At 36.7% G+C, this 19,929-nt stretch overlaps 1 protein-coding gene across 39 annotated transcripts in view; it reads right to left on the bottom strand.

Annotated features, from left to right (window-relative positions):
• The window catches only part of GPHN (gephyrin), a 366,964-nt gene that overhangs the window by 147,216 nt on the left and 199,819 nt on the right, over nucleotides 1–19,929 (bottom strand). For 2 of the 39 annotated variants that reach the window (XM_066998522.1, XM_066998527.1), the window contains exon 6: nucleotides 3,381–3,566. The exons of the other annotated variants lie outside the window; for them this stretch is intronic. In XM_066998522.1, coding sequence (XP_066854623.1) covers nucleotides 3,381–3,527 — 147 coding nt within the window. In that variant the 5' untranslated portion in view covers nucleotides 3,528–3,566. The remainder of the gene's footprint in view (nucleotides 1–3,380; nucleotides 3,567–19,929) is intronic. 39 annotated transcript variants of the gene reach the window in all.

Here is a 19,929-nt window from a genome sequence, read left to right as displayed (position 1 = left end):
CCTTTACTTGGTCATGTGGCTTCAACTACTCCAGACTCCAACTCACCAAAGGTTAACCCTGATATTATGTCATGAGAGAGCATACGTAACTCCCCATTAATCCGAAATTCACATTATAACACACAAATACAAAGCAGAAGAATAAAGAAAAGGTAAAAGTTGGGTTAAAAGAACATCAATATTTTTTGTTTAGGCATTGCAATCTTCTCTATTCAGCTGACCACGGCTTCTCCGCTGATTAGAAAGGGAAAATTGAAGTACTAAGTACTAAGGACCACACAAGACCATAAATATCCATAAAGCAAGGGAACTGTAGGAAAGATAAAGAGCTGAGTTCAACAATCAGTTTGAAATACAGGGAAGGCCTTAGAAATATTCATCTATTCTTGGAATAAATGTAATATTTTTGGCCTTATTTCTTGTGAAGGTTCTATTTCTTATGCTCACGACTTTTCTCTTACTGCTTGAAAGCTTCATTAAAATATAGAGGCATGAAGATACCCATGTGTGCGGAGCAACAGCTTTGCAAATAATGAGTCTCAAAATTATTTAAGAATATCAGAAAATGAAATACTAAAATACCAGGAAAATATACTACACATTTTCTGGTACCTCCACCTCTTCTTTCCTTCCCGCACTAATAACAGGCATGAAGTAACAGAAATGTTAGGACTGTGTTCACAGTGTAATTACTGTAGTCAGAGACTTGGATGAAAACCAAGTACGTACCTCAATGTCTGTAAATACGGCTTTTTGTCTTTTGAGATTTTGCTGAACACAGTAGCCTTTTGAAAATTCTCCAAATATATTTGCAGTTTTCAGCATCACCGTTATTTTACATTGTTGTTTTTCTAAATGCTGCTTTCCAAATACTAAGCTAATGTTAAATAGAAAGTCATAAAAATGCAACTATTCTACTGAAATGCAAAACTGAAGGAAGAAAGTCATAAAAGTGTACTCTATAAATGGTTTGCTTTTTTAAATGGAAATTTAATTATAGGCACTTTCCATCTAAAATAAATTGCACCTATCAAAAATTCAAGGTTCAACATATCTATGCAGCCTGTAATGTAACCTTTTTAAAAAAAGTACTTCACATCTTCTAAAAGCTACTATTCATGATAATTATTCCTAAAATAGGGGAGGGGGGAAAGTTGGCACCAAAGTGCAATGCTCAGCAGAGTTCACCTAAGCAAGTGGGTTAAGGAAAGTAAAGCAAAGAGACGTGCAAGCACTGAAGTGTTTGCCCATCTAATGACCAGTACTGTGAGGAAAAAAAATAAATCTAACTATTTCACTGGAGAAAGGTAAAGACAGTATAGGCCACATGCAAGGTTGACTCCAGAAGACATTTAAAACTGCACTTTTATTTTGTACTTTGCTTTCAGAAAGGAGAAATACTTAATTTAAACTAACTACAGTGAGACATTAGTCATACTACAAATAAGAAAAATTGTGCTTTTATTTCATGGTTTATCAGATTGAATGAAAATCTAGAAGGCGGTCTAGATCATATGCAAGGCATCAATCTACATATGTGTCAAAGCATAAGAATTATTTGCTTCCTTCTGTAAGAAAATCTGTTCCTGTCTACTGTTGATACCACTGGTATCCTCCTAGAGTGGATGATGAGTTCTTGAAATGACAGCTTCTCACTGGAAAGGATCTGTCAACTCCAGCATAACAGTCTTCCTCAGATGCCTTGAGGAGGGAATGGAACTTATAGCTGTCAGAAGAGTCTGAATTAGGTATTTTCCAAACGTATCTGTTCCATGAAGCAACTTCCCTGTCCACTTTGAATTTGGCAGATATATACATGTATGTGGGCATATATGCACACATATTTATCTTTATATAATAAAGATATACTAGCAAAAGCACCAAAATTAAATGTGTCTTATTTCTGTCATATGTAAAAGACCTCTCACTAAAATATGTTTATTTTCTAAGGTAAGTATTACTGTAGTTATAAAAACTCAAGTGCCTTTCTTAAGAATCTATTTGAAACCACTTAAAAATTAAATAAAAGAGAAACATAACGCCTCCTCGCCAGTATTACTTTTCCTTCCTCCGGTCATTCCTATAACAATATAAGCTAAAATAGCAATTGGAATAAAAAGAAAAGGGAAAAAAACATAAAACAACTAAATTAATCCCAAACTGCTCACTAATAATAGTTAATCAGAAGTTTTCTCTCTTCAAAATCTATTAGAGCAGCACTTCAAAGACCTGTTATCACAAGATATAAATGGTTGGCTTTGGAGCCATAAACCTCAGATTAATTGTGCAGAGCAATATGTTTTTTCCACACTTTCTTCCCATTTGCATACATTCATGTTCATCTAAGATTAAGACTGTTTGATTTGGTTCCCAGTTTTCAAAAAGGAAGCTCGACATTAAACAAGTAAGTAATGTCCTATAACTAGAGTTCTTTACAATATTTTCCCTACATGTATCCACATACAGAGTTCATAATTTTTACCAATCTTTGCTGGTTGTAATCTTACTAAAGACACAGAAATGGTAAAGCTGCAGAAAACCAACTAAGTTTCTTTGAGCTGCCAAGAAAAGGAATCACTCTAAGGAATCATAAAAGAGTGAGGGTCAGACAGACAAAGGCAATCTGTCTTAGAGAACTCCAAACGCAAAGATGTGAGAATCATATTCCCATAATAGCCCTCCACTCAGATAGCTTCGCTTAATTTCATAGAAAACTGTACTTGAAAAAAGCACTCACAGAAATTGCATGTGCATATTTGCACGCAGAGACAATCTACATCAACAATTTAAACCAGGTTATACCCTGTATTGACTTGTGCTGTTTAATGGGCAGTAAGTGCAGGGGATTAAAAAACCTCCACAAGGGTTCTGTGATTAACACAAGGAACCCAGCTGTGGAAAAAAGACATTTAAATTGGAAGGTTTGTTTTTCTGCAACTATTAAGTTTCAGACGAATTACTTGCAAAAATATGATTGATTCTTATGTTTAAGTTTCTAGCTTCATTTTCTAACAGTAAATACAATCTTCTGTGTTACTTCATACATCTAGATACAATTGTTCAAGATATTGTTTACCTTTTGCTTTTACAATAATATTCCAAGTTATGCATTTCTGTTTTTTGTTGTAGCCCTCAATGGAAATGGCAAATTGAACAGAGTGATAATATTCAACTACCTAAACTATTTGGATCTGAGGACAAAGACGAGAGATGAAAACTTCACAGAGACAGGGAAATACTTCAGCGTAATGCAGTGTCTGGTATAACTTCCCCCCGTGTGCGTTGTTCATGCATATCATCCACAGCGTCAATGAATGAAATTGTTTTTAAAAAATATCTATTGTTTACCTGTGAAAATACAGTAAAGAAAATTTACCTACCAATAGCTGCTGTACTTTGAGATATTTAGTCCATACATATATTCTAAGAGTGGGTGAGCTTGTGGCCTGCCTTGGAGTGTCCTGGGAGGTGCGTTCTAGCTCCTCCCCTCGTCCTGCTTGATGCATGAAAGTTAGGGCAGAGTGCATCCGCCACCACTTCAGTTCCTCTTAAATGCACAATCAAACCTGAAAGAGATTCAGAAAGAGGGGAAAGGCAGGTAGGAGACTAATGTACATGCAGACTATACCTCTCAAAGAACGCCAGTTACTGACAGGTAACCTTTCTTCTTTGAGTCTGCATGTACATTCCCAGCAATGACGCCCTCTGAACAGTTCCCTTTGCCTTTTACCACCCAGGAGAAGGTCTGAGGACTCCCACAGACAACGGCAGCACCACTCTGCTGAAGGCTGGGACAGCCCTGCATGCTGTTACACTAACATGCTGCTGGGGGGAAGCAAAGACAGAACTCCAGGTGGCCTCATGGCAAATGTCCAAACACCATGCAATACAGACACTGAGTTTGCCCAGGGATCCAATGGAATTTGTTTTGGCCATGGAGGGAACTCCAAGTCACAAGTCCACACAGAATCAGAAAACAATTTGAACAACTGTTGTGTGGTGTCAGTTGAACTTTCGGATATTCCCACAGTGCAACAAGTAAACAAACAAAGACTTAGACCTGTGAAGAGAGACTAATAATAGAGGGCCCTTGTGAAATCAAGAAAGTGAAGTATAAAATTCAATCAAAGAAGCATAAGACCTGGGAATGAGTACTGGAGGACTCACTGCCTGGCTACTCTGGTACCACTTCAAGAAGGAATTTTGGATGACTGAAGAAAATATACTCCACCGTTATAAAGGTACAGAGTATGTAAAATGGCAGCCATAAGGATCTGTAAGATCATAAGAAGACTTCAGCAGCTGGCTGAGGCAACAGTCGCCAGATGTGCATTTCATAGATGCGGGCAGAAGAAATTAGAATTTAGGAGCTTAATATGAGAGAAGGAACGACTATAATGCAGTGGTTTTCCAATGCCATTGAATCATACATTTTTAATGTGTCCTGATCAGCTCTTTTAGGAAACTCTGAGTTGTGGGGTGTGAAAATGTACTCAATCACCGAGAGCAATCACGTAGCCTCACCACATAACAAAAAGACATCTGTGTTCATCTTTTTCAAGTAATGTAAAATAAAAAAGTATTTGTAGAGAACCCTAAATGTTGTGTGTGATTTGATGGAGATAGGATTCTTGTACAAATCAGGTCACTATGTGTGAGTATACAAAGATATTTTTCTCAAAAATAATTACTACCACAGATGAAAAGGGAAGAAATTACAGAGTACCATTTTTAGATGGTAAATGATTTTCCAGGTCTAATAACCAATGCTAGGTTTAGCTTCCAGAAAACAACAAAACATCTGCAAGGAAGACCCTTCTTCCAAAACTAAGCAGAGTTCTTTATCTTTCCAGATATGAGGAAGGTAAGGACATTCTGCTCGGATACATCCTTGTGATAGGGATATGTGAACAAGGACTAGAGAGATGTATATAAGAGAGGAAAGAAGACTGGAGTATTCTGGAACTGATCAGATTGTCTACACTTCTCCATTATCTGTTGACTAGAGTAATCATAGGAATCATGCAAATGATTCTCAAAAGGGACAGGGAAGGGATAAAAATCAATTGAGATTCATTGACTGTTCTTAATGCAAACAACATGCTGACTGCTGCTGAAGGCAATGAAAAATAAATACCTGTGATTATTACAGAAAAAGTCTTTTTCCTACAAGTCCACGCTTTTTTCTTACAGAGATAGAGAATAATAGAAGATTAACAGAACAAACTAGTAATAGGCTGCCTTGCTGATTAGTATATTGTTTATTCCTGAACTCTAGAGCATTAGCATCCAAAGACTAAAATGTAGTGAGAGAACCTCTGGGCATTTTAAAGACAATTTCTTTCTGAACAAAAAGGCCACTCTCTCAAAGGGAAGACCTTTTCAGGATTCAGTGTATGCAGAACCTCTCTTATAAGCCCAAAGGATTACAGCTATTACAAATGATACTGGGTGAAAGCTGTTACCATAGAATTTGATGAGCTATCTTCTACTTCCACTGCAGCTTGCAGAGGTGTCTTAGCATTAGCTGATGCCACTGCAATCAAAGGTTTCAACTGATTATTATACTCAAGAGAAAATTGATGCAGAACAACTCACCTAGGAATGGCTTTTTTGTTTTCTTCCGTAAGAGCTGAAACTTTCTGGTCATTTCTCTTTTGGATCTTTTTAAAAAAAGATGTTCATTTTTTCTTGATACATATTAACAACAAAATTACTTGGAGTCAGGTGGTAATAAAAGCCTTAAAAACCCTACAGAGATTCCAAAATCATCCTCCAACTGTTTCTGCAGCTGGTATAAATGAAGCTAAAATCTGCCAGGATACTAAGGTTGTTCAAACATGTCTTTATGGGTATTGGAAATCTCTCAGGCAAAATAATATGCAGAATGTCAAACAACCTAGAGCATCTCTGCAGAATTATTTGTACTGGGATCTCCATTGTTTCTAAGGTCCTAATTTCTTGGGGAAAAAAACTGCGCTATACAGAATGATGTGCCAACACTTTGTCAGATGACAAGGATTATACATATATGCACATATATACATATAAACCTATAAAATATGCCTCCACCTCAGCCAGCTCACAAGGATAACTTTGTAAGAAGTCTGTGTCATCTGGAAAAGTTGCTGAATGGAGCAAACAGAAGCTTCATAAAGCAATTGCTTCATGGAAGCAATCTAACTCAATCTAAACTCACAGTGTTAACAAGGCCACAGAGGCTAACTAGGACACGAACAAAGTTCAAATCAAAACATGAAAAGAAGTGGAAAGGATGATTCCAAGCTGAATCACTTGCCATTTCTCTTTTTCTCTTAGAGGAATTCCAAACTTCACTTGCTAAAATTTAAGAATCATAGAAGAAATACTAATCATTACAATCAGAATGAGACAAGTATGGAATGCTTTCTGCTACAGGAAGAGCAATCTTTACAAATGCTTGCACTGATCATAGAGTCTCTTGACTCTTGCAGAGAAATTCTTGGTATATTCAGAAATGCTTTCCAGTCCCAGAATTTCAAACATGATGGTTCTATCCACAAATATTGGTTCTGTGACTTAGTTTTGAAACAAACACTATTAATATCAGAATGAGAAACTTTTGCACTGAGAATGTCATCTATACAGGTACATTAAACACTTATTCTTGAATGAATTACTGCTTAATTAATTAAGTGCTCTGGCACTGAATATATTTGTACCATATGCTCCTGTTGCAAAAGCAAGAACTGTGCCAGAAGCAAAACCTGCAGCACTGAGGAGTAGTAGAGAAGTGAAGGCCTTACAGGGTGTGCTTCAAGAGGAATTGATGATTTATGCAGTCTAACTACTTAGCACAAGACAAACCAAACCTTAAATTGTCTTAAATGTTCTTTCTTATGTTTAAGTTCTAAGCCTCAAATGACTTGTATTGTGCTAATCTTAACAGATATTTCTAAGTAATTTTTTTGAGCTAAGTATTTCAGAAAATATTTTTCAAACTTATTTTAAAATTGCTTTCACTTACTTTAACTGAAATTTTTATCAAACCTTCATAACAATCTAGAAAATGCAATTCTTTTAAACATCAAAATTAACATACGGATACTGCAATTATTCATTATACTTTCATAAATGGTACATCATGCCTCTCTCCTCCTGTTTCCCTTGAAAAAGAATGGTGAGAGAATACATTAATGCTCTTCTATTTTTTGAGTAGTTTTCCAAATGGATAAGCAGCGAGACTCAGTAATTATACAAATGTTTAGGGAGTGCAGTTGTAGGTACAGCAGGTTCTAGCCAAAAGAGTGCATTCCCATTGTTACTGCTGCACTTGAATCAGACAGTTAAGTGGAGCTTATACATATGAAATGTCTGCTGCTTCACAGGAACAGAACCCTCCTTGCTAAAACATGAGTCATTTCTAGAGCTGTGAGACCATGGAAAGCCCTCTGGACTAGGAAGTGCTTGTTCATTATTTTAAAGATGCAAGAAGACACACACAGTAACCTTTAAAAGAATCCTGAGTTATTTATATATTTCAAAAAAAGCAGCATAAGAAATGATGAGTTGTTTCCACAGTGTACCACCTGCATTATATACTATTATTCTAACATACAGTCTCTTATGTGCAAACGTTTATGCAAGTAAATTTTTTTTTAAATCGCAAAACTTCCCTTTCTGGACACGTTACAGTCACATTGCAGTCATCTGTTCAGCTAGGTTTAGAATAAAGGCATCATCTCAATAATAAGTAAAAATATCATACTGCCCCTTCCAAAGAGTTGTATCATCTCCCACACGTTCTACTTTGAGGATTATGATGCATGTGGTATATGTTATCTCTGGACTACTACTTTCCCTTGTAGAGACAATTGCCACTTCACTGCTGGATAGTGATTAAGAGCCTACACAGTCAGAAGAGTCATCCAGACAGTATTTTCAGTAACAGAGAGTAGGTGGAATTAGTGTGTGAAGGAAAGCACGCCAAAACTTGTAGCTGTGAGCAAGAACTGGGCAATGCCCTCTGGTAATTAAGAGCCACAAAATCTTCTATTTATAATATTTCTAATACTGCAGTGACCCTTCCTGACCAGGAGGCCATCGCACCTCAAGGAGTCAGCGATGCACACAGCAGCCACGTGAGCAGGCAGACAGCTGGGCTGCTTGTCCGGCAAGGCCTTCGGGCCTGGGCCACGCTACACAAATCCCTCGGGCAGGGCAGGGCAGGGCAGCTCGGCCTGCTCCTCGCGCTGGTGGAGCCTGCAGGCAGCTCCCGCTGGGTGCTGGGGATCACACCAGCAGCCTGGCCTCATGAGAACGCCCTTCATGAATATGGTTGTCTGCTTGTATGAAAATAATAACGTAGCTCAAGGGAACGAAAAGAAGGAACCTCTCTCCATAGACAGGTATGAGCAGTGTGCTGTGGAGAAATCCACTTGGGGATTTATCCAATGCTGCATGAAGGCAGGGTTCCCAGCATCTGAAGGGATGTAAATTTTATTCGCTACCTATATTCCTCCATTTATTCTGTCTTATTAAAGCAGATATTTTATTAAGCCATTTATTGTCGGTCCTTTTTATTGAGATCCTGACAGAAGCCCGCACCATCTCCCTCTCACTCCCCCCGCCCCAGTGCAGAACAAAAACCAGACACCTGCAATTCCCTTGTTCCTTCAGCACTGCTCCCTTCTGATGCTACAGCAGGACAAGCCCTCGCTTCTTTCCTGCAATTACTAAGCAAGTCTTTTCTGTCCTTTAAGAGTTCTCTCTACAGGCCTAGCAACATCTGTGTTATCTGAAGACATTAAAAAAAGATCAAGGATCTTTTGTTAAGAGTTATAAATCTGTGATTTAAGACCAAGTCTACCAGAAAACAGAATTCCAAAGGAGTAGTATTCCGAGAACTTTCACATTTATACCTGTAAACCTAAACACAATATTTGACACTTTGTCCATTTAGGACTTTGGGTTTGGAGGTGTAATTATCAGTACTGATCAACTCTAAGAAAGGAACCCAATTTCCAAGCCACTGTAGCTATTCCATACTGAAGTAGTTCATTACATCTCTAGCTGCTGTTACAGCTTTCACTTCTAACTCCAGAAACAGAGTTATTTTTAGTAGGAAATTATACACATTTCTGGTCTGTCACCCAAATTTCAAAAATACCTCTAAGATTGTATCATAAGATCATTGGCCACAACAAATAAGCTAATTGGAATTAGTAGTATATCACTCTCTACACATATGTGTATTTTATTTTATTTTACTTTATTATTATTATTTTATTTATTTACTTTTTGTCTAAACACCTGCTTTTCATTCTTTGGATATTGGGAAATTTGAGTTTGATGTACTTCAGCTTTGAACCTCTACAAAAAAGATGATAATGACAAAAGCAATGCACTGAAAAGCAGACTGCCACTTCTTTAAATATAGTGGATTGAAGGTCATAACTAGCAAGTTACCATTTGGCCATCCTCATTCACAGTACTGACAAAAGAACACTATTTTGCTAAAGAAATAATTGCAGGCTAACAATAAACAGACTTCAGTCCTTTAGGCTCCTTTTATTAGAATGATGTTTTTGTAGGGAAATAGTGAATTTCTCACTGACCTACTTGTAGAAAATTTTCTATCAGTAATCTCTGTTGTTTGGATAGATATCAGTGTTTGTCTGAGGTCTGATAAGAAAATGTTTAATTATTTTGCAAACTCTGTACTTTGGATGTTACCTTTGGTTCCCTGTAGATAATCTAAGACAGAGGAAAGAGTTAAGTCAGATTTTCATGAAGAGTTTTGTATAAGAGAACCAGCAACAATCTGGAGAACTATTTTAAGTTAACCTTCACTAGAAGGAGCAGCAGAAAGATTGTTTATACTGCAGTTTCAATTTTAAACTGATTTTGTTATTTTTACTTTCTATTGGATGTAAGAAATAATTTATTTTACCCCGTGTGTAAAATAAACTTGCTACCTGGACACTGTTTGGCAGGGAGTTCGAGGCACTGCATCTTCTTCCCAATTTTGAAACAAGAAAGCTGAAGGGACTTAAGTGAAATACATTATGTACGCAGTCAAGAGAAAAACTGGAATCCAATTTGTTAACTGATGAATTAGGGTATGTCCGCTGATGACAGAACAGATGCTTTTTAGACCATAAAAAGGGATAAAAGTTGAAGATAGTTGATTACATTTTCGTTCCATGCTTCAAACATACTCAAAATACATAATTACAAGGACAGTTAGAATTTGTTTTCCTTTGTTTTCCTATCATTCTGCCATCCTCAGAAGGCAATATAAGTGATCTAACATGGCCTGTGTTGTTTTCATTGGTAGAGATCTAGCAGCCAGAATGAATTTAAAAATCTTTTCAACAAAAGCTAGTCTGAGATTAGCTATTTATTTCACCAAAGAGGAAAACCCTTGTTTTTCCCCTTTATTTTTCATTTTGTATATGAGATTGCCATGGTTTTAGAGGAACTGCAACATAACTAGGTCACTTTTTTGTGTTGTCAAAACTATGCCTTTGCTAAAATACTACTTCTCCAGTATTTATCTGAAAGAGTTTAGGGTACTAACACTGTGTGAAAAATATTAAGATACAAAATATTCTGAACACACATACACACACAGATATTATGCTAAAATATGTATTACCTTATATAAAAATTTAAATATAAAAAACCATCCTAAAATTGCTTGGATACCTAAGTATATGAAGCATATCTCAGATGTTCTATTAAGGGAAAATGGCAGAAGTGGGGAACTGTGCCATTATGATTAATGCTTCATGCTTATATACCAACTACTGGCTGCACATTCAGAATGCGTGTCCTGACTGCTTTCCAGTTATGCCTGCAAAAAAGACCTTATCACAGATAAACTGATGATTTCCCTTTATCTGTGCACATTTATTGCTCATTTCTTTTTCTGGTCTCTCAGAAGTCAACTCAGTGAGGATATCATGAATGTAGAAGCTTTACTTACACCAAAGTACTTCACAAACACGTGTGCTTTTTTTCCTTTTTGAAACACAGCTATCCCTTTGGTTGTGTCACCTACAGAAGCATTCACAGTTCTGCACAACATTTAGAGACATTTCAAGCTTTTGTATGTAAAGCAGCTCTTTTCAGTTCTCTGATTTTAAACTTAAGCATCTTTCCTACAAAACAGCCTGAGGACAAATGTCTGTTTTCTTTTACAGCCTTAAGGTACTTTGAAAAACCAAAGCATTAGCTTCAGCGTCCCAAACAACACTCGGCTTTATTTTTACACGCTGCCTTTTTCTATATAGCATTATTCCTTATAAATTTTTATTAGAGCACAGAACATATTCCTTGCCCCAAATTCATAAAGAGTTGTTTTCTATTTTTATCAAAGAAGGACAAGAATTTTAAAAGCATCTTGGTGTTAAGCTCTTATTTTCATAAGATATCCTTAAATACATAACTTCATTTTCAAGACTGATAAATATTAAGTAATCCTCACTTATTTCAAATAATATTCATCTAATAAGACCACCTCACTGGGAAGAATGCAGAAGAACCCTTTCAAGTGACAATACTGAGCAGTACAAATTTCCACACTTGCATTTGGTAGCGTGGGCTATGTCATCATAATAAGGAAGCAAAACAGTTAAAATGTTACAATATTCGCAATCTTTAAATTCAAGGCTATTTTGACAGAGGGTAAAAACAGTAACAAAGCAGTAAGTAACACAAGAAAACAGAAATGGCAGTCTATGCAGAAATGGCACAAGCAAATACGCATTACCTTTGCAGTTTTAATATTCCACCTAAGTTTGTCAGAATGATGAGGCATATGAAATTGAATGCAAACGTTTCTGACAGACCAATCCTAGAAATCCTTGCATATATTTAATGTGAAAATACTTTAAAAGTCTGCAACCACTGCACCTTTACTGAACTGATGATTCAGTGGCATTCTCTCCCTTATACATTTCTCTAAGGACAATTAAGTTACATCGTATCTGAAAATCCTGCTGATAAATCAAAGGTACAGGAACGCTGTCATGGGAAATAAAATCAAAATGCTAGCTATTTTATCACACGGGTGTTCAGAAAAAGAATGTGTCAAAATCCCAGGGACAGGAACAATGAAAAAGAGAAACATTAAATTTTAACCTCATACGAGTGTTTAACTTGGAATCAATCATGTTTCTTGCCTAGATAGGCACATGCTAGGAAATACTTCCACATAGAGCTTGAAGATGTTCCAGAAAAGCAAATATTGCGACTTAGCCACTTCAAATTACATCAAAGGTAGTCTAATATCAAAACATTCTGCTAGCAAACTATGCAACCTTGCAGCAAAATATATAATGCTAATAATAATGTCCAATCAAATAGTAATCAGTGCTGTCTCCACACACATCAGCAAAAATAACTGGCTTTTTTTCCAACCATAATTCTCTAGATACTTGTCAAAACTGATCCTACTTCCTCAGGCCTCTGACACCTGCACCCAAGATGGACCCATCTCATTCAGGCAGCACCTGCACCCTGCAGCACTGCTTCTTAGCCTCTGTATATAAAAGCTGTGAAGAGAATTAATTCCATCAACTATAGCTAGCACAAACTAGACAACTAGATAAAATATGGTGGTTACCAATGTTAATTAACAAAATAAGGCTTTTATCTCACCCAAAAAAAAAAAAAAAGAGAGAGAGAGAGAGAGAGAGAGAGAGAGAAGTGGGAAGCTCTTAGGAAAGCTTTTTTCTCCTGTGTGCTTATGTTATAGGAGCAGACTTTATTCTTTTCAGCCAATTAAGATATCTAATTGGGCTTCCTTCCTGTTCTGTATAGCATTTTTAAACATCAGAAAGGCCTCCTCCTGCAATTTTTTTCTGGATCCTTTCAACAACTTACTGGCAAGAGGATTTTCAGTAAGATAGATGCTAATGTGTTCAAGGAACACTTCTGTTTGTTGTTGTTGTTGTTTTTTTTTTCTTTTTGCAATTCTATAAACACCTCAGATGAAATCTTGAATGCTGGATGACTTTGAGAAACTTATGACCACCATGGCAGTAAAATAACTTGACTTGAAACTGGACTTATGTAAAACTAAAGTGTGGGAGAATTCAAAATGCCTCTTAAGAATTCTATCATCTCTGGAGCGATTAGTACTGAGCAATCTAGAAGCCGGCTAAAAGGACTCATGGCCGGTTTCCATTACTAACTGTTGCGATGCTCCCTCAACCAGTAAAATCCTTTCAGTAGGTGAGATCAGTGGTCTCCAAAGTGAGCTGCATGGGTATGCAAGACGAGCCACTGGGGTGCAGGAAGAAAATATGAGAACTTCAGAAGTATGTGTATATAATTTGTAAATAAATAAATGTACATATACTGGGGGTGCATGCTCACAAATTTTTACAGCTAGGGGTGCACAGTCAAAGAAATCTGGAGACCACTTGGTCTAGAATATTTTTTTTTTGAGTCAGTTTACCAGCTTGGTACTGAGCTAAGTGCTTTAGTACTGAGCTAAGTACTATAGTACTGAGCTCAGGAGGTAGTATTGCATGGGTAACGATGATACTGTATTATGAATCTCTAACTATTTGTAATCTTGATATATTGTGGTACAAAAATATATGTCTTGGAGGCTGAGGACATCTCTACCACAGCCTGCTAGTTCCAAACAGCAGTGTACTTTTGACTGTGCTTAACAGACTTTGATTCATATTGCAAAGCAGGCTTTAAATCCTGAACTGGAATGCTTCCAGATAAAACTTGTTTGGAAGATGGACTTCAGCAGCATATGTAGTCCACTCCAGCTGTTGCACAACATTCACACAATCATACTAGAAGTAGTTTGAAATAAAACATACTGAAGAGCATCCAACAAGGATGTAAGATTCTGAGCACCAAATGTTTTACTGTACAGATACATTTTTATCGTTTTGCAGGAACTGATAACATAGACATAGTCCAAAATAAATGTTCAGTTCTTGGTAGTAGGGATGAAATGACTAGGGCTAAGGAAAGCATTTTTAACTTTGTCTCCACAATTTTTGCTCTGATTTTGTTTAGCTGGAAGAAAACCAGTCAAGCCAACTTTCCACCTCTATTGTACTGTCAGAGGCAAAATGGCCACTTATCTGGCATACTCAAAATATAGAATTCACTTAAAACTTTCAATTTTATATCTGTTCTTAAATATAGCTTCATCTGCATGAAATCTCATCTGGATACATCTTGTGCATCTGATAATAAAAGCATCTGAGCAAACAAAATGCCTCTAGCCACATGGCTCAACACATCTGTTTATTCTGTAGAGTCTATTCTATACCATTCCATCATGAAATTTCCAAGAAGGAAGTTTTTTATTAGTTTTCTGCTAAAAAATATCAAATTTTTCCTCCTCTGTTTTAGACAGTGGATTATACATATGATGGGGTAAATAATAACTAATAGGATTAGAGTACCAGAAAAAAAATTAATCACCAGAGAAGTTTAATTAGTTGTACTCGTGCATTCAAGTACTAAGCATCACCCTCTTAATACAGATTAGAAGCTTGCATATGACAGGGAGGCATGTGTCATCTTCCATGTCTTCCAACTTGTATTATTCTAATCAAGCCATTAAAACATAACAAAGCATCCACACAGAAAACATACTATGAAAGCAAAATAAACTACACTATTTTAGCAGAATTATCTGCACTCTACTAGCTATCTTTTTTTTTTTTTTCCCCAGAAAAATGCAATCTACTGAACCAGTTTCTGAAAAAGAGATGACTTTTGTGTTATGATCAGATAAGGTTTCAACTTCAGCAGTTTTAAGTGAATACTTTCTATTAGTAGGAATTCCATTTTTTTTCCTTAAAATCAGTAAAATATCAACCAATAGAAGACATACAGTCAAGGCTTCAATGCCCGCTGTGTCAGTCTTCTGATTTGCATAAATTAAGCATGAGAGTTAATTTAAAATTTGCAGTAAAACTACGGAAGAGTGTTGTGGAAATGCAACCACATGTACTGTTTGTGAGCATTTGTGCTTCATTCTCTTCATCTGTTCCTCGTATCCAAGTGGTTCTGCCGATTAGATCATTCTTATAACCTGACTCTAAATCTTTTTCAGCCGTACCATGTCATTGCTGTGACTGGGGGATCAGACCTTCGCACACCCTTGTATGTGGTAGGACACCTGAGCCTCACGCATAACAGATACGGTTTTGTGTTCTGGTCTGTTCCTTTCCTAATAATTTCCTAATCATTCCTTTTTTTAATTTTATTTTTTTTTCTTTGCTTTGCTTTTCTGCAGTTGCTCCTGAACACTGAGCTAATAGTTACTACCTTAGCACCTCATTCTGGGATTGCAATAAACCAAAGTCCCCTGTTTTATATGCAAATGCAGGATTTTTTCACACCTCCCATATACAACATTTATCTCCACTGAATTGCATCAGACAGTTTGTCACCCAACCACTGAATATTTCAATGTCCTTATTCCTAGTTACACTCCATTTCTCTACATCTAATCACTTCCATAATTCACTAAGGCACTACCTGTAAATAGCTGTAGAACATGAAGTTTTCTTTAAAAAAAAACACCACTATCCTCCTTTTTTCACATATATATAATATACAGACGTATACATACACACATATATATACACACACCCTACCAATACTCATCTTTTTTGACAACCTTAAAAGAAAGAACTTTGAGAAATCTATTTACTGCAACTCACTCAACCCCCTAGCCAGTTACGATATGAGCAGTTATGATAGGACAGCATTAAATTTCTTTGATAGATCTCAAAAAAGGAGTCAGCAGGATACATTCTTACAGGGCAAATATAACCAAACAAAACTTAATGTAACAGGTCACATGGAAAACGACTAGGGATTTTATATAAACTTGATTTACTTATCTACTTGCCAAAAGCAATCTGCTGCTTAATGAAGCTGAGCCATGTTTTCTCATCTCATCCAGGCTAAGTGAGATCCCACTTCAGAACTGGCTTTTCCAGTGAGAAGGAAGCCACAGAAAGCATTGCCCGCTATACCGGATCAGATGAAAAGAAGAACTGTGCAGACAAAATAAGCAGGTACCCCAAGACCTAACCAGGTTTCAGGAGATGAATGGTAGAGATACGTACATAGCAAAAATTGAAAATGAAAGAAAGACAGGAAGAAGTCAAAGAAAATTGGTTACTATGGTCACGGAGAGAAGCTGAGATCTCTTTTTTAATACAAGCTTGCTGAAAAACAAGAAGAGATTTGTGAACAAGATTATTACCTCTTGTTTGTTTCTAATTTCTAATGTTTGTTTCTAAGAAAGATTTAATAGGCAAAAAGGACTGCAGCAATGAAAAATCTAATGCACATTGATCTTCCCTCTTACGGGCAACAGCACAAAGAATGCTTAAATTCCAGCTAACCAAAGGCTTTGAAGATCAACAATATACTGGTTTGTCTCATAAATTAACTTTCTTTTTTTTTTTTTTTAACTTTTTTTTCTTCTTTTTTTCATTCTAGAGATACTTCTCTCTTTGCAGGATATCTACAGAACTGGTTTGTTTTGGAAAATAAACAATTGTATTGCTAAAATAATTTTATGTCATTAGTGTAGCACTTCATGTCTGGAGCCATGCAATCTCTGAAGCCACAGAGCCTATGAAACATAAGATGAAGACAGATGGAAAAATAAGAAGCGGTAATTCCTATTTTCATGCAGGCAGCTAGTAAGTATACTTTTTTGTCCAGACATCTGAAGTCATTTGAAGAATGTATTTGAAGTTCTTGCTGGAACAGAAGAGGGGTGCTTGATATACACTCTAGTCATAATAGTGATCAGAATTCAATCACTAAAGATCTGAAGGGATTTGGGACACCCTCAGATATCCGCTAGCGTCTCTTCCAAATCAAAAATAGTGGATAAGCCTCTTCAACACTAGGTGCCAAAAGGAATGGATGCTCGGCTTCCCCTGTGGTTGCTAGGTTTATATCATGTACCTTTCTCAAGGCCAAACTGAAGCAGAAAGGCAGAGAGGAAAAAAGGAATACGTCCATAATACCAGCAGTGGCAGCAACTGCATGAGCCTGTAAGAAATGCCATTAAATGCCAGGAACATCCACAAGTGGGAGGCTGAAACCCTTTGTCCTACAATCAGGGAACAGGAACACCAACACTTTGGCCATGGTTGCTTTTACACTCCCATTGTACAGGCGATTTCTTAGTTGAGAGGTCTATGAAAGCCATGAATGCCCCTAAACAACAGAAGATGAAAGAAACAGACCAAAAGCCCCTCCAGTGAGAGTGAGTACTTTCTAAGCACAATAGAAAAGGCATTTTTATGAAACATATTTTTCTTGAGTAAGGGTGTGCCTGGACACTGGTTCCAGCAGTGCAGCTAGGCTTGGCATTCAAAGTCTGGCTTCTAAGCCAGAATCCAGTGTAATACAGACTGTGCCAAAATTTAAAAAAAAAAGGGGAGGGAGGGGGAATCAATTTTAGAAGAAACAAAACTAACTTAAATCAATAAAGACCTAATGAGAAGAAAAACAGCCTACTAGAAGCAATAAAGTACGATGCAATGATACAATATAATTTAAATAACCAGCTGTTGACACGAACTAGAAGAATGGAGCATATAAATGCATGGTATGGGGGAGAACGAGCACACTATCAGTACTGCAAGGAGTACAAAATCTCCAGCCTGCATGACTCTCTATACATGTGCTTATAGTGTGAATGCATATACATGGACAAACAATTAAAGGAAAGCAATTTTTTTTGTTGTTTCATAATAATGTTCTTGAAGATTTTGTCACATCATTTCACATGCAAACCTCTCATCTCATTCTCTCCATCATGGAAACAAAAAAGTCTGTAACATCTTTTAAGAATTCATACAGCAAGCAAAAACTCAAAGGTCTTTCTGTCATCTAAACAATGCAATTTACATTTTTTGTGAGTCACATGTAGCTTGGAAAAGAATCTTGATCAGTGATTGACTCTGCCAACACAGAGTTTAGAAATTAGCTTAGGAAAAAAAATCTGTGCACTTCAGGTGAACTTTAATTAGAGGGAAGCATGATGAGACATGTTGATCTAACGTAACACATCCCAGTTCTCAATTGTCCTTCCTAGCTGGATTTGTCTTATTTATGGAAATTCATAATTAAGAATTCATTCTAATTGATTAATTAATTCAGAATTAAGATCCAAACCTGGAAGCTTATCCAGGATTTTATACATTAAATTGAGATGTCAGAATAATGTCAGTTTTGTTACTGGTTGAGACACTTGCAAGTTCTTTTTGAAACTTTCTTTGTACTGGTTGCATTGACTTAAACTGTTGACTGGAGTGTCAGATTCTGAAGTGCACATTAAGGGAGTCAAAAGAGAAGCCCTCGCTTTGACCCAACACAGAGTCCAGCATGACTGGCAGTCCTAATCATGGAAGAACACGTGACCATCACACATTTTCTTCAAATCTTTTTCCACTTGTACTTGTAAGCTTTTGAGCATACGGTGATACCGCTTGTGAATACTCATTAGACATTCAACTGATAATGTCCGTTTACATTGTGCTATTCAGTAAGAACTCATGTGTCATGAGTTATTAATTATTATCGGAGAGGTAACAGAAGGAAAGGACTGGCAGTAAATTCGAGAACCAGAATTGTCCTTTCCACAGTGTAGATAGTAAAGCTTCTTAGTGCTTTATGTTTCTCAGTAATGGAATTGGTGGGAGTGCATACTTTCAACAGCTTGAACCTCTGAAAACGTACTTGTAAGGGCTACTGAAGGGAAAGTTGTGTTTTTTTTTTTCTTTTTTTTCTTCCACACTGGTGTTTGCCTGATGCTCACCAGTCCCTACGTATATGGAACTATTTGGCTTGGAAGACTTCTCCTCTAGGTACAACATACTACTACAGTGGACAAGCAAGGCTGAAATATGCCAATGCATTTTTGCAAGTCTGAAAAGCTCCTTGTTTACACGACAAATTACTTTGATATGAACTGAAGTCTAAAGAAAGCATAACTGTAGTTATACTTTCTCAGAAGTATGCTGTAATTCCTATGTTTAATGTCCTCATCAGTTCCTGCAGTATTTTAAAACCAGCAGGTACTGCAAATGAAGTCCCATTGCTTCATCTGGTGTAGAGAAATGACAGGAACGCATTAAATGAGAGGCAGTATATCCATGTAGGCATCCACTCTGGTCTTCCTTCTCTGATAGTTTCTCTGATTGAAGAGAAGATCCCGAAGATCCTGTGATGGAAGACATTTCTACCTTCTAGAAAGGTTTTGAGAAGGGGAACATATGATGACGTCTTTGTATGATTACCCCTTGAGTGCTCTCTTTCACTTTGGGAAACTAAGCACCTGTGACAAAAATCTAGGGAAGTAAAGTTGCAGCATGGAATGCAACAGCATTCCTGACTGATGCAGATGCTGAGAAATTGAGATACATACAATCGCTTCTGACATAAATACTCCTAATTCATATGCATATAAATATTCAAGTCACTACACAAGTTTGGTAATGGGGATGCACGCCTTTGATTATTCCCAACACTGACCAAACACTCTTACTGAAAAAGGCACACATATGCACAGGCAGTATTCTAGATATATAACCAATATATGATCTGACAGTACATATATACACCTGGTAGAATCGTTTATATACACTCACATACAATGATGAAAATATTCTGAACACTACAGAATGGAAATCTTGTAAACACATTAAAATTTACTGGGTATTGCAATATGGACAAGAAAATTCTTATATATATACATATACACAGACATACATACATTATACAGGTTATTTTTGAAAATACCAATACATTTAGAAACATGCATTTCTTTAATCTTCTAAGGATACTTTTCAACTGACAGGTATATTATGGCTTACAGAGTTTTTCCTTTTCCACAAACTCAGAGAGACAGTCTATCCTTACAAT

Source organism: Anser cygnoides, chromosome 5, assembly GCF_040182565.1.
Source record: "Anser cygnoides isolate HZ-2024a breed goose chromosome 5, Taihu_goose_T2T_genome, whole genome shotgun sequence".
Taxonomy (NCBI): Eukaryota; Metazoa; Chordata; class Aves; order Anseriformes; family Anatidae; genus Anser; species Anser cygnoides.
Note: the sequence above shows the minus strand (reverse complement) of the source record. Positions and strands in the feature narration are given on the sequence as shown.